General features: G+C 43.4%; 1 protein-coding gene and 1 long non-coding RNA gene across 2 annotated transcripts; one reads left to right on the forward strand and one right to left on the reverse strand.

Annotated features, from left to right (window-relative positions):
- Positions 1-3,511: 3,511 nt before the first annotated feature.
- On the reverse strand, positions 3,512-22,157 carry FIS1 (fission, mitochondrial 1). Its single transcript, XM_063301498.1, has 6 exons — positions 22,084-22,157; positions 14,851-14,983; positions 13,121-13,197; positions 10,064-10,169; positions 9,269-9,376; positions 3,512-8,789 (listed from the first exon to the last, which is right to left on the reverse strand). Exons 1-5 carry the CDS (start codon positions 22,126-22,128, stop codon positions 9,279-9,281), a joined length of 459 nt encoding a protein of 152 aa, XP_063157568.1. The 5' UTR covers positions 22,129-22,157; the 3' UTR covers positions 3,512-8,789; positions 9,269-9,278.
- LOC134495834 (uncharacterized) lies at positions 15,458-26,962 on the forward strand. Its single transcript, XR_010067853.1, has 3 exons — positions 15,458-15,507; positions 25,030-25,250; positions 26,828-26,962. It is a non-coding gene; the product is annotated as an uncharacterized LOC134495834 (long non-coding RNA).
- Positions 26,963-27,445: the final 483 nt, after the last annotated feature.

The raw sequence follows: 27,445 nt of genomic DNA on the forward strand, positions 1-27,445 counted from the left end.
GTAGCTGATACAGATCCTCAGCTGATCAGGGGGCTGAGGTTGAGTTCCCAGTAAACAGGATCTGCTGAAGAGCAAGACCAGAAGATTTTTCTACTCCCTATCTTCTCCCTTGCCAACCTTTTTCTAAAGGAAGTGAGGACAGCTCCTCCTGCATTTTTCAGTAGCATCAACATTCCTGTTTGGGTAAGGTAAGGTAAGGTAAGGTAAGGTGTGTGTGTGTACACACATATATCTTACCTTCACTAGTCACCATGGGTATCAACCAAGTGGTGTCTACGCCTGAATTAAACATGGAGCATTGCTCTGTTCATGTAGGGGTTGTGTAATGATTGCCTATCCTAAAACACCATCAGACTCATGAACAGGTTCATAAAGATATCTGATTTATTAAAGAATAGTATGCAGGATCTCAAAGAAAGCTGAGAATGGAAAAAGCGTGCCAAATGCAAACTAAAAAACCCTCGGTACAAATGAGATCCCTCCCCCCCATAGAATCTTCCCAGGCTCACAATCCCAGGTGCTCCTAACAGCTCCTGATGGTCTGCGGGAAAAGTCCTTGAGTAGACCACATAACCCAAACACATTCCACAGATACAGAGCTTGGCACAATGTTTCACAGCAGCTCCCTCCCACCATAAACGCGCATCAGCACCATGGCATGTGAAAGGTTATGATGTACAGTGCACATTGAAACAGTGAACATGACATACCGCCCCCCCAAAAGAAAGAAAAGTCTAAGCGGCAGGCTTCAAAGGGTAAGCTAAGTGGAAATGGTTAACTAAATCAGGAGCATTAACGTGGCGAGCAGGCACCCATTCAGGATGAGGAAAGTGTTTCCAGCGAATCAGGTACTCGAGGGAGCCCCGAAGCTTGCGAGAATCAACGACCTCCTTGACTTCAAAGTGTTGTTGCCCATCAATCATGATCGGAGCAGGAGGAGGAGGTTGGGGATGCCATTGGGAAGATTGGTGGACAGGCTTGAGCAGGCTGCAATGGAAAACAGGGTGCAAACGTTTCAAATTGTGAGGCAAATCCAACAATAACCGGATTGACAATGCCAACAATACGGAAAGGACCAATGAATTTGGGAGCAAGCTTTTTCGAGGGCTATGGGGACTTTATAAATTTGTTAGAGAGATAAACCTGATCCCCAATATTGAAATCATGTTGCAGAGAACGGCGTTTATCAGCTTGGAATTTGTAAGCAGATGGGCATCAGCCAAAGCCTGCTGAATCATCGGCCAGGAATCAGCCAGCTGAGCAGCCCAGTCAGAGGCAGAACAGGACTGGGGAGGGGTTTGTGGCAGCTCAGGGATGGGAACAAAGTCATGACCAGAAACCACACGAAAAGAGGTATGCCCAGTGCTCTGATGGACAGCATTGTTGTAAGCCACCTCAGCAAAGGGCAACAAGTCAACCCAGTTGTCTTGATAGTAATTTATGTACGCCCTTAGGAATTGTTCAAAGGTAGAGTTCAAAACCCCTGTAAATCCGTCAGTCTCAGGATGCGACAATGTGGACGCCTGTTTGGTGCCGATCAATTTTAAAAATGATTTCCAAAACTGGGAAGTGAACTGTGTCCCGCCGTCGCTGACCAAACGGGAGGAGCTACCGTGGAGATGGTAGATGTGGCTGAGAAAGAGGTGGGCCAATTGTGGGCTCTGCGGGGTGGAGATTCATCCCGGCTTTGTCTCCGGCCTCGCTCCGTCGGTGGTCCAGGTGAGGGGATGGAGGATGATTGCGTGGAGCTGGAATCTCCTTCACGCCTCGACTGCCCCCCCCCATGACAGAGACAGGGCTTTTAGCATGAACTCCATCGATTCTCATTTGGCCTCTACCACTCTTAGCCTTTCAGGGGTTTGAGATACCTCCTTCCAGGACGCCTGAGACGTCCCTGGCTGGGGTTCTCCCATTTCATCCCAGGTGATTAACTCTGCGGGCGATTCGCTGGGTGCCAGTTGCTTTGGTGCTCTCCCCTCTTCGGAACCCTCTCCCTCCGGGCTGGAACTCGAATGCTGCCGTGAAGCTGAAGGTTCTGGGGTGAGGCTCCGTTCTTCGCTCCTGACCGTTGACTCGGGCATCAAGCTAGTCGGCTCGAGTCTCCCGGTCGTGGCTTTGGCTTTGGCCATCGTTAACTGTTTTCCCTCACAAGAAACTAATCTTGGCAGGAGCTAACGGTACAACTTTGGTGATTCTCAGCTTTATGTAATGATTGCCTATCCTAAAACACCATCAGACTCATGAACAGGTTCATAAATATATCTGATTTATTAAAGAATAGTATGCAGGATCACAAAGAAAGCTGAGAATGGAAAAAGTGTGCCAAATGCAAACTAAAAAACCCTCAGTACAAACGAGATCCCTCCCCCCCATAGAATCTTCCCAGGCTCACAATCCCAGGTGCTCCTAACAGCTCCTGATGATCTGCGGGAAAAGTCCTTGAGTAGACCACATAACCCAAACACATTCCACAGATACAGAGCTTGGCACAATGTTTCACAGCAGCTCCCTCCCACCATAAACGCGCGTCAGCACCATGGCATGTGAAACGTTGCGATGTACAGTGCACATTGAAACAGTGAACATGACAGGTTGGGGCTCAGTGTCCTCCAATTTTTCAACAAATCCTTTAGGCTGCTTTCCCTCTTTAAAAGTGAAACACAGTTTTAAATAAGTCTGCTGTTATTTTATAGCAAAGGCATATGCCAAGCATGGCATCTCAGGCAAAGAACATCATGGGCCCATGGTAGGAGGACAAATGTCACGGATTGCTGAATGCGGTAGGCAGGAGTCTGCAGCAGTGTTTGGGGCGGGGGGACTAAAATTGGTTGGTTTCCCACAAAAGGCTAAACTATAACCCAGGGACTACAAACTGTAATGGTGAGATTCTTGTTAAGACACTAACCCACCAAAAAGGAAATCACCGTAAAGCTTAGCATGTTGGGCGAGCCCAGCCAGAGGAGAAATGATCATTGGACTGCACATGTTCCCAGCAGTTGAACTTGCACATTGTACTTGCTTGTAAATCATTATAACTGGGTTGGCAAGTCAGGTAAGGAAAAAGCTAAATCAGTCACATGGCAGCATTGCACAAGGCTCCCAAAGCCATAATGTGGACAGCCTGGAGAAGCTGAATGGGGTTTAAACTTCCCCTTTCTTCTTTTTTAATATACCTTCAAATGGTGGGGGTGGGAGGTGGTATTTTATGATAATATATAGGATGGGATGTTTTCATACACTTCCTGGAATCTTGTGATAGGAGTGGTATAAAAAATTCAGTTAAGAGAATAAATAGGTGACTTGGCCCCAAGGAATTCACAGTCAACAACAGCCAAACTGATTCTCTCTAAAGAGCCCCCTTCATCCCACAGCCAGAAGGGCCAAAAGGTCTGTGACTTTCAAAGCAGAAGACGCAGCACAAGAACCACCTTAAAGAAGGTTCAGCTCTGTACTCAGGATAAAATAGGAGGCTGTTAAAAGAGGCCACGAGAAACAAGAACAATCTGTCCTCCTTGGTGATACCCACTTTTTATTGGGGATGAAAGCTGAGAACTTTAGATAAGCTTTTGATAAGGAGCCTGACCTGAGAGGGAGACAACCAAGCTTCCTTTCTACAACCCTGAAGACTTATAATTCCTAAATTAGCCACAAAGGTTGATGTTGACAGCACCTATCTGAAAGAAGGGAAGACAAGCTTTGTGATGTAACCCAATGTTTCTCAACCCTAGCAACTTTAAGAAGTGTGGACTTCAACTCCCAGAATTCCCCAGCCAGCAATTCTGGGAGTTGAAGTCCACACAATTTAAAGTCGCTAGGATTGACAAACACTGGTTTAATCAAGTGCCCATCTCTTTTCTCCTCTTACTTAACCAGATTACTTCCTCTGTACAACTCCCAGAGAGAACCTCTGTTCCCATTCTTTGCTGAGGCATCCAACAGATTGCTCATTATGGAATAGTTCTCCTTTAGGTACTCCACTTGGCATCAGTTTGCCAAAGCAGGAAAGAATTCCCTAATCTAATCCTTACAGCCTTAAGGAGATTGGGCAGCAATGCTGAACTCTGGATGACTATCTAGAAGTTTAAGAATGAGAGAAGAATGAAAGATACTCTATGACGCCAAAGAGAGAAATCGGGCATCTGGGTTAAAAAAAAAATCAGGGAATTTTATACAGCTGCTTCAGAAAGGAAGAGATAATGGAGTCCATGGTTCTTGATCATCTCCCAAATACACACAGACACGCGCACACACCTTAAGAAAATGTGCATCAATCCTAACATACAAAGTGAAATCACTCTATCACTGAATTTACACCACCCCCAGCCTGCTTGCTTAATCGGAGTTTGTTGGATAAGCTTCAGTAGCTGGATTCAGACAACACACTAAGCCAGCTTTTCTCAACTTTTGACCCTGGAGGAACCCTTGAAATATTTTTTAGGCCTCCAGGAACCCCTGCACATTCAGGTTCAAATAGAGGTCAAAAGTTACAAAATTATTATATTCATTTCATGTGTAGGCCCGTATATATGCATTAACGGTGTTCTTAAACTGAAAATAAAGAATGAAACCTACCCTTTTAACGTGAAGTTACCTGAATTTTAAATATATTGTGATCTCCCAGGGGATCCCCGTGACCTCTCGTGGAACCCTAGGTTTCCACGGAACCCTGGTTGAGAAACCCTGCACTAAGCCATAAATGATTTATAAATCAGGTTTATAACAGCTGGGTTCATCCATGCTAAACTCAGCTTAAAACTGATCCCATTTTTAAAATATGTAAAACATTGTTTATGGCAACTGTTTATTCAACAAGCCACGGTTAAACAAAACACAACTTAGCACATGACACTGAGTCCACAATTTTAACATTAGGGTTGTGTTATTTATTATAATTCTTGATAGCAATTCCTGGCTCTCTGAGCCTCAGAAGGAAGATCCCTTAATAAACTTAAATAAAGTTGTTCTCTGGTGTAACAACCTGGTCAAAGATATGCTGTATTTAAAAAAAAACACAGTAAATTGAAAGTACAACTTGAAAACCTCTAGAAGTAGAAACTAGAGAGCAGGGCTTAAGTTCAGACATTTCCTATTTGACTGGATTTTTCTTTTCCTTTGTAGTGAATTTTTATTGAAGAACAGGGATCCAACAAGTTGCTGATTTTTGACCCAGAAAAGAAAGCAGATTTATGGAAAGGCAAGAAAAGACTTTATATGTTAATTAGATTTGTCATTAGATGAGCAAAGGTTATTTTATTCCAATATTTCCAAGTCAGTTGGATATAAAAATAAACTAAGCGAAGAGAAATGTGTGTTTGGTATCAGCCAGGGTGACTAGCTGGAAGGAGCAAGCAAGGATCAGAAGCAACAGTTCCAGATGGACCAGGAAAAAGCTATAAGAAAAAGTGGGGAACATCAATTAAAGGACCTAAAGGAGAGGTGAGTGTCTAATGTTTGAAGCACGTGTCCCAAACAATATGTAAAACGAAAATTTCTGGAAATTACCACCATCCTCAAATTGGGGGACACAAAGCAGTTAAGTAAAGAAAATTTTTATCTCAACACACATAGCCTCTTTGGAACCTCTTGCATTTAAGGGAGAATGAATGCCCTGCATAACTTGAGCATTAGAACCACATACCTGTTACCTGACCCTTCTAAAATATTGCTACTAAGATACCTCCTGGAGAATGTTCACATCATGAACATGAGTAATTTAATTCCCATGAATTTCATTGGGGCATAGCCAAATCTGTCTCCAACTCACAGTTCAACACGAAAGACCAAAATTCTGTAGCTTACACAACTGAGAAACCAGAATGTCAGTAAACTGGGGGTGGGGTGGGGTATAAACTCTATTTTTTACTTCCTAGAAGGTATCACTTTCATTTATAAAGAAGTCACATAATGCCGTTACCAACTCAACTTACCAAGCAAAAAATACAGGGTTGGCCAAAACCTGTGACTGAATTAAACAATAACGCATTGGGGAAGAAGACGGGAAATGACTCACATCTGGATGTATAACAGGTGGATCATCTAACACAGAAAGTCAAGCTGGGAGAATGGAGCAATTTCTCCCACTGCCACTACATTTCCAAGGAAAACTAAGAAAAAAGTGGGTGGAGAAAGAAAAAAAACAAGGGAAGGTAGAAAAGGCATCAAGAAAAATAATCATTATTCAGAGATACAAGACTCCACAGCATCTGAAAAGGGTTGCATACTTCATGAAATGGAAACACATGATCTTTCTTGGTGGTGAATAGCTGCCTGGATTCCAGAGGCACTAAAAAGTAATTTTCACAGCTCCACCATCTTTTTTACAAGTACAAAATTAAGTGCACTATCCCACATTTACATAACACACTTGCACTAACCCACTTAACTCCTTGCCCAGGTTCCCATATCAAGCTAAGCCTTGACTGGCAGAGTTCTCAAAACACCTTAACTATAAACCACAACTGACCGACTATGTATCATCTTAAGCCCTATTTTCTTTGTTTGGCCTGGGAATAGCCATGGACTAGGTTCCTACCGTGTACTCAATGGTGGTTTGTTGATTAAGTCATAGAACACTTTCACATCAAGAAGGTTTCTAAACTGGCATGGTTGGATTGACACATGGCATTAAACCAAAAACAAATTAACCCATTTTGGCTCAACAAAAGCTGGCTCTAAATAATGGGGCTTATTTCTAAGTAGACATCTAGACTGGAAAGCTCCTTTTAAGTAACCTGCCCAGAGTAAATATATATATATATAGAGAGAGAGAGTGTGTGTGTGTGTGTTACTCTGCAAATAGTACAATTCTGCATGCTAACTTAGAACTTATTTCCCCAAAGTCTTCCTTGTGGAAAGGGTGCTAATGAGGCAGAAGGGAGAGGACTGGTTTTCTCTTTCTTTCTTTCTTTCTTTCCTTTCTTTCTTTCTTTCTTTCTTTCTTTCTCTTTCCCATTTATATGGCCACCCATCTATCCCACAGAACTGTGGGTGGTGACCAAAAATAAAATCAATTCAAAGAAAAACCAAGGTGAGGCCCCAATAAAAATCTCGTTTCCAAGATCTCACACCCACCCATGCTGGAGCTTCATTAACATCCTGGCCCCAGCACCTGAGGGAAGAGCCAAGTCTTCACAGCCAAGTCTTCAGAAGAAACCAACAGGGAGGAAGGCTGTTCCATAAGGCAGTGCCAGTAAAGAGAAGGCACACTTTGGGACCTCTCTAGACAGATTCAAGCTTAGTCCTTTCCTCCTGTCAACGCAACGCTAGCCATTATACCACACCGAATCCCATCCTTGTTCAGGAAATAGTCATTCTAAAAGAGAGATATTGAATTTAATATGAGCTAGAGCTATTTCAAACCCTTTGACTTAAAAAGAAAGGTCTTTACCTTGGCCGCCAGCCACCAGAGACAACCTGCTGCACTTTAGGAACAAAAGTTTAAAATCTGGGAAAAAAGTACCAGATAGTTCCTACTACCAGAAGGCCCCAGTATAGGAAGAATCACTTTACTTGCTACATCTCAGAAATTATCTAGGCAGGGTGGGGAAAAGGAACCACCACATTAGTCCAAAGGCTACACTGAAAACTTCAACCATCGCTGGAACCCAGGAATTTTCCAGGATGTTATCAGGTTCTGTTCACAGGGGTGAGCTGGCCCCCACCCTCATCAATGGCTTGCGAAACCAGCCATCTTCTCCTTCTCGAAGATCAGCTTGGGTTGTGTGCTGCACTTGGCATAAATTCCTTCAAAGCAATTAAGCCATTTCCTGCTGCCAATGCACCCGAGTACAAGGTGAGCCAAAAGGTGGTTATTATCCAGGCAGACCCTGGCAAATGCCCAGGAATACAGAAATATTATCTGAGAGCTCCAAAGAAGCCAGGATGCTTGAGAACGGGCAAGTAGTTTAGCAAGAGATCACCTTCTATCGGTGGCTTCGACAGCAAGCCAGAAGGGTGCCAAAACAGTAACAGGCTCAGGGTGAAGTCATTGTGCAAACACTATTACGTACTTGCATCCTGACATCTGATGCAAGCGCAGGACGTAAGTTGCAGTATTCGCACAATGACATGATTTGTTACTTGTCCTTCCTTCATCCTTCCTGAAAGGCAGAAACCAAGAGTTAAGGAAACCAGTGACCTCCCTCTCCCAACTTCTTTTATTCTTCCTTCATGCCACTCAGAGGCTAGAGAACAATATAAACACCTTACTGAGAAAAGGAGAGGAGTAATGTTTTCCAATGGTGCAATCTTCAAACACCCATGATCACACAACAATATCTATGCCACCATAGAGACTGATGTCTTACTCAGGGCTAGCTAACTTGTGAGCTTCAGATCCCAGCAGGTCTAGGTAGAGTGGCCAGGAGTGAAGGATGCTGGGTATCGTAGTTCAGCAAGAGATGGAGTGGCTTGGAGTGGACTAAAGTGGCCTGAACCTCCTGCCCATCCACTACCAAGCTTATGTATTCAAAGGTCTACCACAACCATCAAAGGCCAAACGAGGTGGACCACGTTCTCCTGGTGGTGCTACCCCAGCCCCTTCAGCTCCACAAAATGTTTTCTAAAGGAAGTAAAAGAACTCAGGAGCCTACACAGCTAGCCGTAAAGAGGAAAATTCCAAGAAAACAAGTGCCGGCAAGGACGATGACTACACACTGTGATACAGGTAAAGAGCAAGCCCAGGAGGAGGGGGAAAAAAATCAGTTTTCAGCTGAAGGAAAGATTCTGCCCAGGAAAACTTGCTGCTTTGAGAAGGCTGTCTTCTGTCCCGTATTCGGTCAAAGCTCCATCTGAAAGGCAGAAGAACATTCTGGTTTCTCCAAAAGGAACACCAAGCAGGTTCGTTTTTGGCCCTGCACTTCAGCAGCAGGACCTTCAAAACTCTTAGCGGTTGGGACAAGCTAAAGGCAGAGAGAGGAGGACTAGTACATCTTCTTGTACCAGGACAGGAGAGACAGTAGATGAGCTGCAGCGAAGGACTTCAGCTTGGATTAACACAATAGGAAAGTTGGATTATCGTCCCAGGGCACCCTTCATTCTCTGTCATCCTATTTGGCCATTCTTCCACTGCATTATCATAGCCCCTTTGCCCACATGAGCATGGCAGCTGATCAGCAGGAAAAAGAGGACCAAAACCCAGGAATTACAGTCAGGTTAGTGACATCTGAGGAAAACAAAATGTTTTAATCATCCCTCCGCTTCTCTGAAGGATTAGTCTTCCAGCTGCCAGGCCAGGCTGCTCCACCAGAGGAAGAGAAGGGAGGCCTACCCTATCCATCTTAGGATTTCGATTTGGCGATGGCCAAGCCGATAAGGCCAGCCAGACTGGCTGCTCCCAACGCCATTCCACCAACGATCGCCATGCCAACCAAGCCATCTGTAGAGAGAATAAGGAGGCATCAACCTTGAGTGCTAGTTAAAGACAGAGAAGCTGGACTACTGCTTTGGGGAGTGGGCTGGACAAACCCATTGCCATGGTAACCAACTCATCTCCCGCCTCCCCCCTTTCAAAGGAGTAACAGCTGCCACCGCTGCCTTCCCAGGGCCAACCAAGTCCCCTTGGCCATCAACCGTAGCATGGATCCTTCCTGGTGTCACAGCAACTGCTGTATGGTCTTCAAATGTTAGGTACTGTGGAGAATGAATGAATGAATGAATGAATGAATGAATGAATGAATGAATGAATGAATCCATCCATCCATCCATCCATCCATCCATCCATCCATCCAGGTCTGCTGAGAGTACCCTCTCCCCTTTTAGTAGTTCTCTGGATAGAAGTAATCCACCTAAATCACCTGAGTTTGTTGCACCAGTTAAAAGCAAAGGACTCACCCGCTTGCACTTCCGGCACTTTCACTTCATGGTTTGCTAGATCTTAGATTTTTGTATCCCAGCTGTGAAACTGTGTTTAGGTCAATTCTTTATAAAGCAGGATAACCCAGAGGTTGCTAACCAGTTTGGGAAAGATCACACCAGCTACAGTTCTTTGGACTGGGATCATTATGATTGAACTGGGCTAAAAAGGACTGATCCTCTCAGGGCTACCCCACCTCTACCCGCTAACCTTTCTGCATAGCTTTGTTGATCAGCTTTTCCAACTCCAAGGCTTGCGTGTTGCTTGGCTCAGTCCTCAGCAGCCCCCGGATATACTTCAGAGCCTTTTCATATTCCTGTCAGAGAAAGAAAGAGCAGCAGTCATATTCAGGGTGCCAGGTGAAGTCACCCTGGCCCATCGTAGGCAAGAAGGGCAGAAGCAGGCAGATCTTCTCAATTTCTAAGAACAAAACGAGATGGGTCCAAAGTTTCGGGACTGGCAGCTTCTAAATTCTAGACCATGGTCAGGAAAGGAAAATAGTCCAGAAACTACACAAAGAATTTTATTTATTTATTTGATTTGATTTATACAGCCACCCATCTCACATATGTGACTCTGGGCAGCTTACCACAAAATGACGACGCTATCCATTCAATTGTGTCCGATTCTATGGATCAGCTCTCTCCACTTTTTCCGATCTTGTATCGCTTTAGTTGTTTAATGCTGTGTCTGGTGTAGGCTTTGACAGTGTCTAGCCCCCATATTTTTTGGCGGCCTCATTTCCTTTTACCACTAGCCATTCCGAGCATAACTGCCTTTTCCAGCAAATAGAGAAAACCAAATAAAATATGTAATATAAAAAAAAAACACACGGCAGCTGAGCTTCATAAAATAACTGTCAACAAAGCCAAGAGACAGGTTCCATCACACTCCTGGGGCCACAGGCCTGGGCAAAAATCCAAGTTCTTAGGGCCTTGCAAAAGGCCAGCAGGGTCAGGGCTAACCTAATCCCAGGAGGGATGATGTTCCGCAAGACAGATGCCATGGCAGAAAAAGCCCTCATCCTGGGCCTCGCCAGCCGACACTCCTTAGATGAGGGCACCCGGAGAGCCCCTCCTGCTGGACTGGGTTGGACAGGTAGAAACAACTGGGGAGAGGTGCTCCCGTAAGTTGATCGGTGTGAGGCTTAAATGGACAAAAAGCATCGTCTATGTAATGACCATGGGAGTTGTCCAATATTACAGCAAGAGGACCCAAATGTGGTTATTAACCAGAATGTAATTCTCCATGTTCAGTATCAAGATACTTAAAATACAAATAGTGGGAACAAGCATGAAGCCATTGGCCCAATTTGCCAGTGCTAGGAACAAAATGCTGGACTATCCAGATCTTGGGCCTAAGAAGTCTTCAAGGAAGGCACAGATTCCTCTGCAGCCACCCTTCTCAACTGGAGGCCCTCGAGCTGTAATGGCTGGGGAATGCTGGGAGCCGTAATCCCAATATATGAGGCAGAGAGCATGCTTTTCCATTCTTCTTTTCTGCTTTAGACAAAGAGTGTACTGAAAGCTGGCATTTGGTATCCAGCTGTTTTTCAGAGGAGCAACACTTACTTGTTGGAGGCAAGTTAAACAGGGAGACAGCAGCTTCCAGACCATCCCGTACGTTTTAAGCTGGAGAGGGTTCAGTGCTGAATTCTCCTCACCCCACAATCCTGACAGCTTATCTGTTGCACCACACAGAAGTTTCAAAACATGTCTGGACTTCCATCAACCGTCCCTTCCATTTCTGCTCTTAAGGCTGCATATCCTATAGCTGGCCCAAGTGGGACTTCCTCTTGAGTAAACACGCTTGGGAATGCACTGTCCACCCAGCTGTGCTTTGCACACATCCTCCCTCAGACCCAAGTTGCTTCTTATCTGCACTGCCGCCTCAACAACACACCCAAGGATCGAAGAGTTATGATCATGCAGTGTAGCAGTCCATAAAATGCACAGATAAGAGGATCAACCAAGACAGATAAGGATGGGCAACACCCTGCTTTCCACAAGATTTATGAAGTCAGGATTACTTGTCAGAGATAAGACAAAGCCAAGTTAACAGGAGGCAAAGGGTTTTCATCCCTGCCAACAGAGTCAACCCCCTGAACATGGCCAAGGTTGGGAAACAATTACATCTCTCGAGATCTTCTTTCACAATCCCACCCTCCATCCACCCTGTTCAGGAAGTCCAGACAAAACAAGCAGGTGCTATCTCCACAAGACCTGCAGATGGTGAAATTTATGTTCAAATCTGAAGGAGGAAAAGTGCTGGGGGTAGTGGAATTAGCTTAAACAGCCTTAGCTAGAGGTCTGTTTTAAGGGGGGGGGTTTTTAAAAAAACAACTCAGTGTAGGGGAAAAGATTAGTGTAACATTGACTTTGACGACTGACAGGAAGCTCTGGAGTGGGCTGGTCCATGAAGTCACGAAGAGTCGGAAGCGACTAAACGAATAAACAACAAAAACAACAACATTGACTTTACTGCCTCATTGAAGCCTTCCAAATGCCACAGATACAGCGTCAGTCACCAAACTCAAAATCTATATTGGCTGTTCCCTGGAGGCATTTGCCTAAATGCTAAAGGACAGCGAGCCCTTGGCCTAGACCAACCTGTCTGCTTGGGGTTGCAGAAAATGACAGAGATAACTCTGGAGAAAGCATGTGGCGGCAATTAGCAAAACACACTTTAAGCCCAGGACAGAAAGAGAATATTAGAAAGAAGCTTAGACTGGCTCTATCTTAACTCTCTTTGATATAAGAGGGAAGGAGGGGAAACACTGTCAGGCTTTCGAGACTCTGTTATTATAGCTTGTATCAATAAAAAAAAGAGTTCTGATAAATCTTCTGGACTCTGTTTCCTGACCTGGCCTACCTTGAAGGAAAGGCCTGACAGGGATGAAAGCTATGGGCAGTGAGGAACAAGTTGTATGCCAGCTAACCAATCTAATGACCCTGCAGTCAACACAGACAGTCTAGGGGAGACCAGATGATGGAGATGCTTTGAAAGGGGAGGTAAGAATGTGGTCAGCCAATTATCTTTCTCATGTCCCCCCTCCCACCAGTTCCCTGGGCAAAAGAGCTTGAAACTCGAATTCCCTCTCCTTCTTTTAACAGTATTATCTTCTTGAAGTTGGTAATCCCAAACTGCACTGATTTCAATCTAATTTCAGTTGACTGAAATTCAGCAGAGGCAGACATAAAAGTAAACCTCTGGCGAATCCAGAGGAGTGGCAAGCAAGGGAAACAGGGGGGCCACTGGCAAGCTCACCTTTAATCGGTAATTGGCTACTGCAAGGTAGAATATGTAGTCCCGTTGCTCTTCTTTGCTCCCTTTGGGCAGCAGTTCTAAAAATAAAAAAAGACAAAGGGAAGAAAATTGACATACATCCGTTTCTAATAATTGCACTCAACCTGGAAAGGAAATGGAGAAAGAGCCACGATGGGCAGAGCTGCCCACGAGACGCCTCCATCGCTTTTGTGAGGCGCAGACATGAGCATGAACTCACAGCTAGACTGAGCTTTTAGCAACCGAATTCCAGGTGTCATTGTGCCTCCAGGATTTTGGCAAGCCGAAGGTAAGGCCGTCGCTCTTGGGGAGGCATGGGGTACAAAAATATTTGCCCCAAGCAGTTGTGCTTGCTTGAAAGAAGTCTAAAGCAGGGCAGAAAACAAGCAATGAAAAAGGTAGGGCTGTGAAATGCTTTGGACTTGATTTGGAAAAGGTGCCAAAATTGTACTACTGGATGTTCCAAAGCACTTCTTTAGAATGAATTGCACAGCTCATGGCAGTCATGGGAAAGCAGAATTAACCTTAATGCCTACCCTACACAGGCTCCAATCATTTTCCCAGCTATTATCTCTAGGCACCCTCACTGAAAAGGATCAAGGCTTGGGGACATCATACTATAAGAGTCTTATAAAATAACATATAATGTGAAGAAAGAGGAATCTTTGCCTCCCCTGTTTTTCCAACAGCAGAACTGAAGCCTTGAGGAATTAAGGCACGCCCCCCTGCACACACACGTGCATCACTCCAATTGAGCCTCCACGTTCAAGAGTACTGTTCTTGCTGGGGAAGGGAACACTGAAAGGGAGTGTATTTCTGTGCTGTCTGTGGGATTCTTAGCCATTACTTTGTATGGATGCTGAATTACAAGTGCCTTTAGTCCACCTGAGCCCAGCTGCTGCAGTTAGGACAATACTTTGGCAAAATAAATAAATGGAAAAGTGTGTTTTCCTTCAAAGCATGGAAAAATAAATTAAGAAGTACAACTCAGTGTTTAGAATGCTTTCCCTAAAAGAACAAGCAAAAACAAAAAGCCAGATTGGTTTAATAGCAACAGAGAATGCAGGCCATATGAGTTATATTTGCATATGTATTTGCATTTCTGTATATCAAAGTAGAGACTATTAAGGTCAACCACTTATTCTATAGTCCACACCATTCAAAAGTAGATAAGGTGATGCCCATAAGAATGAAAATGAAAGGTGGTCGTCCTTGACAAAGGGGAAAATCTCCCTGCTGAGAGCCAAACATTCGCTTGAAACATATCAGGTATGACATTATGTTCTTCACAAGCAAGCACATTTCTCCAAGACTGATGTTTTTTTTTCTACAAGAATTCTTTGCCCCAGTTTCTAGAACAGACAAGTGTCCTCAAACTGGCAGCCTTCAGTTTTGCTGAGAAATGTTTAACTCCCAAAATTCTCAGTTAACAAGGTCAGTTGAACTAGAAAGTGGAACTAGCTCTTAAGCTCCCTACCACTGCAGTCTGGAGTGTCATCTTTGAAAGATTAATAAGAATGCCTACATGGGAGGTTGGATCAATTCTGTTTCCACAACTGCTCTTCTCCCTTTCAGTCCTCTGCCATATCTGTAAGGCCTATCAGGGGAAAGACGACTTTCATACTATTAAAGGAAATACAGGGATTTATTCTTAAGAAAGCGTTCCATAAGGGAGATCAAGGGTGCCACTTTCCAGCTGGTCTAAAGCTCACCTTCCAAAAGTACAATGCCCTTTTTGATGTCCTCATTGTATTTGCTGCGGACCAGGCACCAAGCATACTCAAACTGTGTTCCTCTGGAGACACCGCCTGCATTCAGCTCAGAATTGAACTTCTTCTCGAATCTCTGGTGAACAGAAAAGAGAAAGGCTAGATGGATGGAAGGAAAGTCCACCATCAAACTGCAATTGCCAGTACCCACCATTGTCCAAGATAATCTATTCTACACACACACACACACACACACACACAGGAAGTTTCCTTATATCAGCTTATATAATTTGTCCATTATGCCCAATATTGATTACCCTTATCACAGCAGACCTTTAGCAAGATGCCTCTCCTTGCTTTGTACAAGAGCCTTCTGCAATATGATAGCTTCTAGCTGTGATGGGTAAGTAAACCTGCATTATTCAATAGGTCCATCTGCTTGGCCAGGCTAGAAGAGACTTCTGGAAGGTACCATCCTGGGAAAAGCTGAGCTACTGGAACCTTGACTAAAGGTAGACTAGAAGAGAACCTTCTTTTGGGGACAGCATCCATTCTCATGGAGCTACGGTGCTTACAAGGAAGAGTGTCTGATAGCCTGTCATTCCTCCTTAGGTATTGATCCCAGAAGGTCATCATGAAGACAAAGCAAGATGAATGGAGGTTAATTCTTTGGCATTGTTACCCATCTGCCATTTTCCCCAAGACTTTCCAGCTGGCACTGTAAGCCTATTATATGTTTGCAGTGTGGGGTGCCATCCCAGAACAAGGATTCACTTCTCAGCAGCATATTCAGCAGGGACAGGCCCTGCCAGCTATAGATCCAAACAGCACGAAACATAGCATAGGCGGACTAGCTAATATTACAAACCTGCTCAAAAGCAACATTTGTCTTCCTAGAGGTCAGTAAGAAGCCCATCTTAGATTTCAAATGAGAATTAAAAAATTATCTGGGACAGGAGTGAAAAACTGCACTGACACAGGAATATGTTCTAGGACTAAGTGACATAAACTGCAAAAATCTGAACAGAAGCTACATGGCGGCAAGTACAGAATGCCTATCTTTCCTGCCATCTCGGGGCTCTCCAGGTTAATCTGACAGCCCTAATATAGATGAGCACACACAAAAAGAAGTAACCAAAGTCGTAATCAGTTGTATTCATCCACTGTGTTCCCTAAAAAAACCACAATGAACTGGGCTCCAAACTGGTGTCCTCGAGAAGTGTTGGACGTGACATTCTTAGAATTCCCTGATATTCACCACTGTGAATTCTGGAGGATTTCCTATCTGGAGAAAGCTGCACCAAGCTAAAGCCCATGATTTACAAACCAGAATCGCTGGACTCACACCCTACGCTGAGCCAGAACCAAGCAAACTGTATTATGGATTTGGTGAAAGACAGAAAGTGCAGTGGCAGAGGGGACAAACACTTTTTTTCCCTTGCAGCAGTGGGAAATATGAACAGAGACTCTCTTTTTCTACCAATAAAAAAACCTGTGCCTTCCTGTTGCCCTTCTGGGGCGGGCAGGAGACATAACTTGACAGCCGCCACCCCCACCCCTCAAGGCAGGTTGGGTTTTTCATCTGTGGAGCCTATGGAGTCTTTATGCCCTCTACCGAGGAAGAAAAAAACTGCAGCGTCCTCTGCCTTGGGGTTCTTGGGCTCTAACATGGTGAGAATTGCACAGCATGCTAAAAGGGGGAGGTGAGAAATTATTATTAGCTGGAAAAATCTTCAAAGCCATCTGCAGGCTGCGGAGAACTGCCCTCCCAGAGCAAGATGGGACCATTTTTTTTTTAGTTTTTCATTCTTTATTTATATATTTGTGTTATTTTATTGTCTTGGGGAGGAGTTCTAAAATTGAAAAATGAGGAAGCTGCAGTTTTTTCTTTCCTCAGTAGAGGGCACGTTTTATGTTCATATTTCCCCCTACTGCGGGGGGTGGGGAGGAGTCTTTGTCCCCTCTGCCACTGCATTTTTTGCCTTTCACCAGATCCATAATATGGTTTGCTTGGTCCCCAAGGCAATAAGTAGAGAAGTGAAGATAGGTCTGAAGCTGCAAAGCTGACTGCATGACTTTGGGCTCTTCACTTTCTTTGTTGGCATAACCTACCACATGGGGCCCTTGTGCAAATGAATTGCGGGGAGGGGAAGAGAAACACATCACTATGGGAGGCCAAGTACGAATGTCAAAAAGGCTAAATTTAACAAGCACTGTAAGGACACTGTTCTCCCAAACAAGTCTCTCCACCTTCTCTAATTGGGAGAGAAATTCATGCTTTGCGAACTTCCCCTACTGATTTGGAACCTAAGTAGATGAAAGAAACTATTTCTTGCAGTTAAGGGAGGACTGGAAATAAGTCATCTTTCTAAAACGAAGAGTTAACTGAATTTACTTTCAATATATCAGAACAGCACATGTGTCTGTTTTAAGATCAGAGAACACAATGACTCCCTTGAGGGTGCTGCTACTTCAATACACTGAGGGCCCAGCAAGGACACAACATTGCCAGAGAAAGACTGGTCACAATAGGAACAAGCTCACCAACAGGACCTCTGATAAGCATTGTGTGAGAACTGCAGAGACAAAAGCACATAGGGACCTCAGTGTGTGTGACTGTACTGTCAAGGACAAAACATTGATCTTTTGTCTCCTGTCAGCTGTCTGAGCTGGTCAGGCCACAACTACAAGCCCAAGCAGATGATAGCTGCCACCATAAGGAAGAATCAAAGGGATTTTTCCCCCCTTCACATGTATTAATGTCTCTTTGACTCCAACAGTGGGAAGAAATGTCAGCTACATTCCTTCTGATAAAGATCTCAGAAGTGAGTTTTAAAAGCCTCAGGCAGAGCTTCTACTCACTTGATGGGAATACGGTGACCTTTAGTGGAGAGATCCCTGGGATGGCCAAAGACCAGGTGTGACGTCTCACAAGCCTGCTTGAAAGCCCGTGTTTACTAAAAATAGCCACTCAAAATGTCCTTTGCCCTAAAGCATCTGTTTAATTCTGTTTCTGTGGAAATGGGAACCTGTTTAAACAACATTGTAATTGCAACACCATCACTTAAAGGTCTAGAAACACTTAAGTGAAGCCAAAATAAACCTTAACAGTACATTGCCTCTTGGAGAGAAAGAAGCCCATAGGATGTCCTATCACAAAAATTGGCAGCCAGCTACCTCTGTGGCTATACAATTTTGTATTTGAAGTCCAAAGGCAACAATGGTAGATCCAGCCCGCCTAATAAAAAGGACATTCTCTTTTGATCTGAGCTCAACTCTTAGTTCATGGACTTCATGTACATATCCCTGTGGGGGTTTTTTATTTTATTTTCTATCCTGCCTTTATTATTTTTATAAATAACGCAAGGCAGCGAACATACCTAATACTCCTTCCTCCTCCTATTTTCCCCACATCAATAACCCTGTGATGTGAATTGGGCTGAGAAGGAATGACTGGCCCAAAGTCACCCAGCCGGCTTTCATGCCTAAGGCAGGACTAGAACTCTCAATCTCCTGGTTTCTAGCTGGAGCCTTAACCACTAGACCAAACTGGCTCTTTACTCTCTTCTTGATTCCCCATGCCTTCTTCTGGGATTTTTATTAACTTCCCAGTCTAGATTTTCCTGAAGCCCAAGTTAAATCTTGCACAGCAATCATGGCAGCCTGCAGTTTAGTTAGTTAGTTCACCTTGTTTTACTGAGCCAATTCAGTAAACATAATATAAATGTTGTGTGTGTGTGTGTATAAATATAAATAAATATATTTATATGTTTTATATATGTGTGTGTGTGTGTATACACACACACACACACACATACATAGTATATATTATACATAATATAAACACAGTACCAAAACAAACTCAGGAGTAAGCAATTAATAGACCCACAATAATTTGCCAAATAGCTGGGGCTGTAGGATCTGAACTGAAGAGCCAGAATAATATAGTAGTTAAGATTTTGGACTGGCCGTGGGTACACCCAGGTTCAAGTGCACACTCTGTCACGAAAGCTTACTGGGTGACTTTGGGCCTGTTACTTTCTCCCAGCCCAACCTATGTCACAGGATTGTTGTTGGGAAAATTTAGAGGAACAAAAGCTTGAGTTCCTGGAGAAAGGGTGGGATATAAATCTAATAAAATAAAATAACTTCTAATAAGAATAGAATAGAATAGAATAGAATAGAATAGAATAGAATAGAATAGAATAGAATAGAATAGAATAGAATAGAATAGAATAGAATAGAATAGAATAGAATAGAGCCAGTTTGGTCTAGTGCTTAAGGTTCTGGGCTAGAAACCAGGAGGCTGTGAGTTCTAGTCCCACCTTAGGCATGAAAGCCAGCTGGGTAACCTTGGGCCAGTCACAGCCCAACTCACCTCACAGGGTTGCTTTTGTGCGGAAAATTGGAGGAGGAAGGAGTATTAGGCATGTTCGCCACCCTGAGTTATTTATAAAAATAATAAAGGTGGGATAAAAATTAAAAAATAAATAAAATACAAAATATTTGGAAGCACCCAAGAGGCATATTCCTGAGCTCACTCAATGATTGCAAATATTTGTCACCTTTCTTAGAATGTAGTGAGAGAATTAACCTCCAGAAACTCTCCTGAAAAATAATCTAAAGCTGAACAGTTCCATATACTGTATGTACACTGGGCTATAAATAGTTATGTTCATACTGTAAATACAGTACTCAATAGTTCACCAAAATAATCGGGTGCCCCCTAGTGGAACTGTCTCACTTCCTACTCTTTTTAACAAGTTTTAACATTCCAGCTCACTGGATGTTTTTTTGAACCTCAACATCTTTCTGCGCTGCTTAAAAGTGGAGTATGTTCTTCCAAAAAAAAAAAAAAATCCAAATTCTCACTGTCACTCTGATGAAATTCAACTGGTAAAGCTCCTTCCAGCGTACAACCCACCACGCAGTATGTGCCTACCCTTAGCAGAAGCAGCCTATGAGCGAGTGTAGGGCCAAATTCAGTACCACAAATATGGCTGAACACAGGATAATTTAAAGTTGGCTTTGAACAGCTAAACAGTTAGAAAATGCTAGCTAGGAAGATAAATCTCTCAGTTTGCCTTTATCCTGTACTCCATGTTGATTTCTTTCTATTCCATTAAAGAACAAAGTGGCAAAAAAACTCAAACCAAACCAACAACTCTTAACGACCCGATTCTTCTTTCAATAACTAGTATTCAGCTGACCAGGAACATCCCAAATCTCACAGAAAGGAATTCCAGTGACTCTCCACTTCTGAGCACTATTAAAAGATACTGCTTTTGACCTCTAGTGATTATACAAGTTGATTGCTTGTGGAGGAGTAAGAGACCTGGTGCTCTTCAATTTTATTTATTTATTTTATCAAATTTATACCGCGGCCATCTCACTATATAAGAAATTCCATGATACAATTCCTGTTTGCAGTGCACTAGTGCAAGAAAGCATATATTCTAAGTTGTTGCACTGATGCAATAAGTAAGGAGAAATCCAACAAGAACTAACAGCCTGGCCCTAAATCCTTTGCAACGTATAGGAAGGACATGGCAGACCTGCAAAGGCTTCCCTAGTCTTACACAATTAGCAACTTCTTCAGAAAAAGTCAGCAACTATAAAAAGAAAAATGCACATAAAATGCTAGCAGAGACGGATGAAGGAGCTTAACACAGTTTTGCTGTACTTTTTAAGTATCTTTATGCATATTCTCTCTTTTAAATTGCACCAGACTGAAATACAAGAGCCAGGAGAATCTGGACATCGTTTTTGCACCATACCTAGAGAGTACACATTAAGGTAGAATGTCAACTATCAGGAGTGACGTGTTTAGTTCCAACAATGAATACGTTGTCAGTTCTCAGAAAGTTGAGAAACCACTGACATTGAACTAGACCTGCCTCAGCATACTGTATGCATTTTGGTCCAAAGAAACCAAGAAAAAAGAAAAGGAAAAAGAGAAAGTGTCATGCCCCGTTCTAAGGCATACATGCCCTACAACGTGATCATGCCTTCCTGTTGGAAGGGGGGGGCAGGAAGCATGCATAGGCTGCCCCCCTCAAGGACAGATTGCACGGGTGGCACGCCCAAGGCCGGGCGGCCATCAACATAATCACCAGCCACTCCAAAGGGCCCCAGGGCATTCACCTGGGGCGCACACAGGAGGAGGATAATGGCAGTTGGATGGCCCCACCCGAATCACCCATCAAGAGGGCCAGGAATGGACACACAGACAGGGGGGGCGGAAAGGGGCAAGGCCTACACACGTGTATATAAAGGGAAGGAGCCCAACACGTGCTCATTCCCGTCTTTCTCTAGTGACCGTATCCTTCTCAATAAACCAGATTTCCTTAGCCAGCCTAAGTTCGAGTCTGCGCCTTATTGGGGAGAAGCTACTCATCACAGAAAGAAAAGAAAAAACTCCCTCATCGCTAGTATTTTATATGCCTTTTTTTCTTTTTATAATTCCAGGCTACAGGGGAAAGAGTAGGTCTAATTGAGGGAATTCTCGGGGCCGACTTCTGCTGAAGAAGTTACTAATTGCTTAAGACTAGGGATACAGAGGCTTCCCTAGCCTTAAACAGTTAGTAATTTCTTCAGCAGAAGTCAGCCCCCAGAATTCCCTCGATCAAACCTACCCTTTGCCCTGTAGCCTGGAATTATAAAAAGAAAAAAAAAAGGCATATAAAATACATACAGGCTGCCATATCCTTCCGACATGTTGCAAAGGTTTTAGGACCAGGCTGTCAATTCACGTTGGCTTTCTCCTCACTAACTGCACTGGTGCAACAACTTAGACTATACCCCATGCTTTCTTCTGCTAGTGCACTGCAAACAGGAATGGTACAGTGGAAAATAAATTGAGAAGCACCGGGGAAAGGGAAAGAAAAAGGAAAGAATCCCAGGAGAAAAGGAAAAAAGAGTTCTATGGAAAGGAATAAAGGACTAAGCCGATCTGAAGATCCTGTTACGGGTGAAACAGACACATACAATGCTTAGTTCTAATTAAGCTGCCCATGAGAGCATCCAGCCGAGCCTAACCACCAACCGAACTAGGCTTAACCCAAGGACAGCCCTGTCGGAGCCGAAGCCCAGAACTTCCCCCGCCGGGACTGATTGGAGAGGGCACCCACCCTTCCACTCCCTTGCTTTCCGTCTTAGTGGCCAGGGGTAGACTGCCTCTGAACTCGGAGACTTCCCTCAGCCACGCTGGTTCAGGACCAGGCAGGGCTCACTCACTTTCAGATCCTCCAACGCCACCACTTCGCTGAGGACCGACTCCATCACGCCCAAACCCGGAAGCGGCCGCGAGCCGGAAGCAGAAGTCCTACCTTGCTTTCACTTCGAGGCTCACGAGCCCACATCTCTATGATAATGCTTTCGCGCCACCTCTTGAAGCCTCCAGCATTTTCACCAACGCGCGCCTAGGACCTTGGCTTCTTCTGGTGGACAAACCGGAAGTCGGTGGGGGAATGGCTTCCTGCTGCTATGGCAACGCAGGGAGCCGATAGCTAGGCAGCCTCCCTACGTTAGGAGTTCAGTTCGCATCAGCCCTTGCGGCATTTAGAACTTCAAGAGGGAAATCGAGTGGTCTACCCCTGCTATTTGGGGAGTGGGCAAGAGAGGCGCGCCTGGCTGGCTGGAAGCATGTATTGTGGGATGGGGCAAGGCCGGCAGAGACTGGATTCCCCCAAAGCGTTAAGCCACCAATTAGGGAATAAACCATATTAGGTTGAGATCATGTAACCTACGTCCTATGCCACAAACCATGGTTTACAAAGCATGCTGGCTGGGGAATTCTGGGAGAGGAAGTCCACACTTCTTACAGTTGCTGAGGTTGAGAACCACTGCCCTAGTGTAATAGGGCGCTCATTTGTGGGATGAAAAAATGATCCTCAGTACGGTATAACAGCATGCAGGAAAAGAGAAATCCATTAAAAAGTGGTCATTCCCCCCATGAAATTTGCCTTCCTTCAGTTACTAAGGATGACACTTGCTTTTTCCTGTCCCTTCTGCAGCTGAGCAAAGGGGCCGAAATCCCATAGGCCTCTGTAAACTTAATTGGAAAGTAGTCTGCGAGCAGCAAGTTTGGCTTGTCTGCTGGATTCGTTCTCTCCAGCCCTGCTTCTTTCTAGGACAACATCTGAGATGTGAATCAATAGCTTCTGTTTTGAAGTCCTCTGTTGCTGGCCAAGAAGCTGAAGGCAAAAAAAAAAAAAAATCATTCTGACAGCCTAGTCTACCTTTAGCCAAGACAACCATATCTGGTCCATAAAATGACTTCTAGATGTTAGCAAAGAGAGGCAGTAAACTCTAATTGCTGCCATCTAGTGAGCATCAGGATTTGTGCAAACTAGCAATGGTAGCCCTAGTTTCAGACCTCTATTACTCTCCTTCTCTAGTTTGAGCCTTGATTCATAATTCTGAAAAACTCCCCAACTTTCTCATTATTTTGTGAATAATGGCCACAATAAAGTAACTATCCTGTAGATTTCCCACCCTATATACTAGCAAAGCTTATGGCTTAGTATGGTGCAAATATGGCCAATTGTTTATTCAACAAACAATTGTTTACGTGCAATCTGTGGACCTGGTCACTGTTACAACTAAATTATTATTGTTGGTCGCACAGTCAGCCAGATATTTAGATTGGATTTGGCATTTTTGTCCACCTATCGAGTCCTTCCCAAGGATCTGGGATAGTTAGATGTTGTATATTATTATTATTATTATTATTATTATTATTATCATCATCATCATCATTATTATTATTATCATTATCATTATTATTCTCTAACAAACTTTTCCACTACATTCAGGAGGCTGAACTGCAGGGGGTTGAGCCATATTCACACATCATGCTAAGCTTGTTTGGTTTGGGCTTAACATATTCTATGAGTGTGGCCACTGGAATTGGTAAACCATAGTTTATGACTTAGCATATTTATGTGAATCCAGCCAACTATGGCTTCTTCAACCAATTCATAATAAATAAAATCTGGTTTAGAACCATGAATTTGTCCAACGTGTTTGAACGGATCAGTTTAATGAACTTTTATACCCACGTAACATAATCAACTGGCTTAATTCTTTGTGACATTATTCCTTGAGTCTTCTGTAAGGTAATAATATTTAGCATCAGAAGCTGGAGCAATGCTGGTTCAAGTATCAGGCCTCCATTGCATTTTTTAATTTTGCTAACTATGCAATGATTTGATTGCCAGATGTCAGGTAAAATGCATTGAAATAGCTTCTCTGTGCCTTTTGGGAACTGAAATTTATATTTTGACTATCACTGATTATTAATGACTACATCGGCTTCATGCGAATTCGCGTAAGGCTTTACTGGCCATTTCAAGGATACAAAGCTAGGGAAAAGTGGCCAAGGAAATTTTGGCAACATTTTAATTTTTCTTTAATCTGATTTTTGATCTGCTGAAAAGGAATGGGTGACATACCAATTAATTTTTGGAATTACATGTCATATGCAAGCATGACCCTTATGATACAGGTAGTCCTCGCTTAGCAACCATTCATTTTGTGACAGTTCAGACTTAATGACGGTGCTGGAAAAAACGACTTGCAATCAGTCCTCACACTTATGACTGTTGCAACATCTCTGCAGTCACATGATCAAGATTTGGGTGGTTGGCAACTAGTTCACATTTATGACTGTCACAGCATCCCATGGTTATGTGATTGCCATTTTCAACCTTCCTGGCTGACTTCTGGCAAGCAAAATCAATGGGGAACTGCGGGATTCACATAATGATCACATGGTTCACTTCACCACCACCACAAAAAGGTCATGAAATCGGGTTGGATTTGCTTAGCAGCCAAAATTCCGGTCCCAATTGTGGTCATTAAGCGAGGACTACCTATACTCAGTGTCATGCTTCAAATGTTTCAACCCTGGTTAGATTGATCCTGCAAAGCAGTTTCTGGAATACTTAAAGGAAAAAAAGTTGTCCTGATTCTTTGGATGATAAAACTGTCCAATTTTTTGTGCTCTTGAACTTTGGACAGGGTACGCGTCCCAGTAAGTTGGGATGTGCTTAACTCTGTTTATCAAATCAACTGTAACTACCTTGACTGATACAAAATGCTAAGCCATAAATATGGTTCACTAACCACAGGGCTTGGCCTTGTACTGTAGCAACTAACTTGTGTCATCTTTTCCAACAGGTTGGTTGAGACAGCTTGGGATGAGTGCCCTTTTTTCCAAGGCTTGGCCCTAACTGCGCATGGCAGTGCAGAAAGACTTAGGAACCTTAGAAGACGCAAAACGGTACGTTGCCCTCCATGGCCTTCTACGTACGGCTTTGGCAGTCACATGGCATAGTGTATTTCTCTGCAGTCATCTTCATAACCACCTCTTTACTGATACTACAACATAAGACAAAGTGGTGAGTACGCGTGATGAATAAGAGAAGACATGGCTTTCTTTATTGGGCAGATAGGAACATATCCTATGAGTACTCTTGGAGTAAGGGAGGAAGAAAGACCCTCTCTTTTTACACATCAAAAAGACCCCGATTGTCTCAGGAAACATACTGACTCAACCGGTATGTATTAGCTGATCAATGACTGAGAATCGGTACAGTGATGGCTTGATTCCTGGTGAACGTACTGGTACTCCATTAACTCAACAAATAGGTTTCCTTCTTCTACTACTCCTTCTTGCCTTCTAGTCAGTGTTGACTCCTGGCAACTGTCTAGACTAGTCCCTGCAATTTTCTTGGCAAGGTTTTTCAGAAGTGGTTTGCCATTGCCTCCTTCCTGGGGCTGAGAGAGAGTGACTGGCCCAAGGTCACCCAGCTGGCTTCATGCCTAAGGCAGGACTAGAACTCACAGTCTCCCCGTTTCTAGCTAAATAACACTGTTAAATGAGACTCTTTGACTACTTCCTGATCTGCAGCAGAAGCCAGAGTTAGTGGAACACACCTTTGCCAGAGGAGGAAAGAGGAAAAAAAAGGGGAGAAAGCAGGACAAATAGTTGTAAGATTTTTTGACAGATTCATGAGCTTCCAGTGGTTTTGCTAGATGCCTACCCTGCAATCACATCCAGATGCATCATGCAGGCTCTCCCGAATATCTGATCTCCAGGATGTTTTATGAGCATCCTGGCTGTTTCCAGAAGTGCAGGCAGTGGCAAGCCCCTGGCTACAACCCCATTAATTCACGTCTAAGCCAGGACTACGTCCTTCTCTAGTAACTCCTAATATGGCAACTCCACTGAAAACTTCTTAAACATTAAACACACACGCACACACACACCACAATAATAATTTGCTGTAATTTCATAATAGGAGGGTTCCCAAAAGAGGAGAAATAGCCACAAAACTGCAGCAGAGCAGCAACATTAAATCAATCATCAGTAATGTCTTCACCCAAGGCCAAGCAAGGAGACAATAAAGCTTTCTGAGGGATTTTCACAAACTTAAGCTCCTACCAAAAAGGCCTTACCATATATCTTTAACCACCAAGTTTCTGCAGACACTTAATACCATTTTGAACAAAGAGTTAACTGTACAATTGCCTTGCCCCGTTTACAGAAATTTTGAGGACACTAAGGATTCAGAAGAAAACATTGACTTTTGACTCCCCAGAATTTTCTCAGTACTTCTTTTGACATGTTCTTATCATTAAAAGTTCTTATTATAAGGAGGAGGAGAAAATGTTGACTGGATGTGCCAGAAACCTTCTACTGTTCTAGAAAGCACTCATACAACAAGGCTTTCTATTATGAAATTCATTTATAGAAGAAAACCTAGAGAAAATAATAGCTTGCTTCTCCTATGTTATTTAAGATTTTGAACCAAACTGGCTTTAAATCCAGTGCCATTCACATAACACTGCTGTCATATTTTCTGCAAAATTGAACTTCAGTGATACGAAATTCTAACACCTCTTTCTCTACTTTTTCTCCTTTCCTGTCTGCCTCCCAACACACTTTCCACGTGACCTATTTCTTTTTTGCTAGGTTTTACAAAACAACAACCAACAGCAGTTGTGCAATTAAACAATATACTCTACAAGTGGAGGATAGGAAAAACATAGAGCATCTGCTGCTTAGCCGGGAGCATGCATGGGAACCCAATGTCACAGCAGTAGCCCAATTCAGGTAATGCTGTCCAACTCACCTGTTGAAAGGAACATCTGCAAAGGTGAAGTAGCTACAGGAGGATGATATATTGGGCATTAGCTAGTCTTCAAAAAGAAAGTCACAAATTGCTGTCTTCAAAGATTCCCCTGTATTAGATTTTATATAAAATTATTATTTTTCTTGAAGAGGTCAGAGCTATTTAATTTTTTTTTCAAGTATCCATTCAAAAATAACTTCTTATAACACAAGGATAACATAGATTAGAAGGAGTCTGGTAATACCTTTTCAGACTAACAAATTCTATTAAAAGGCATCAGTTTTTGCGAACTACAGCTCACATCATCAGATGCCACTTCATCTGATAAATCTGATCACGTGAGTTGCAGTTCACAAAAACTGATGCCTTTTAATAAAATTGTTAGTCCAAAAAGGTGCTACCAGACTCCTGATTTTCGGTTACCATAGGCTAACACGGCTCTCCTCCTACAATGATAA

This window comes from Candoia aspera, chromosome 4, assembly GCF_035149785.1.
Source record: "Candoia aspera isolate rCanAsp1 chromosome 4, rCanAsp1.hap2, whole genome shotgun sequence".
Lineage (NCBI taxonomy): Eukaryota > Metazoa > Chordata > Lepidosauria > Squamata > Boidae > Candoia > Candoia aspera.

What these genes read in the sequence shown, in the direction of transcription:
- FIS1 (XM_063301498.1), bottom strand. Translation starts at nt 22,128, where the DNA reads ATGGAGTCGGTCCTCAGCGAAGTGGTGGCGTTGGAGGATCTGAAA. An exon ending in TGGCGTTGGAGGATCTGAAA is followed by an intron (nt 14,984 to 22,083) that starts GTGAGTGAGCCC and finishes TCTGTTCACCAG; the next exon opens with AGATTCGAGAAGAAGTTCAA. An exon ending in TAGCCAATTACCGATTAAAG is followed by an intron (nt 10,170 to 13,120) that starts GTGAGCTTGCCA and finishes TTTCTCTGACAG; the next exon opens with GAATATGAAAAGGCTCTGAA.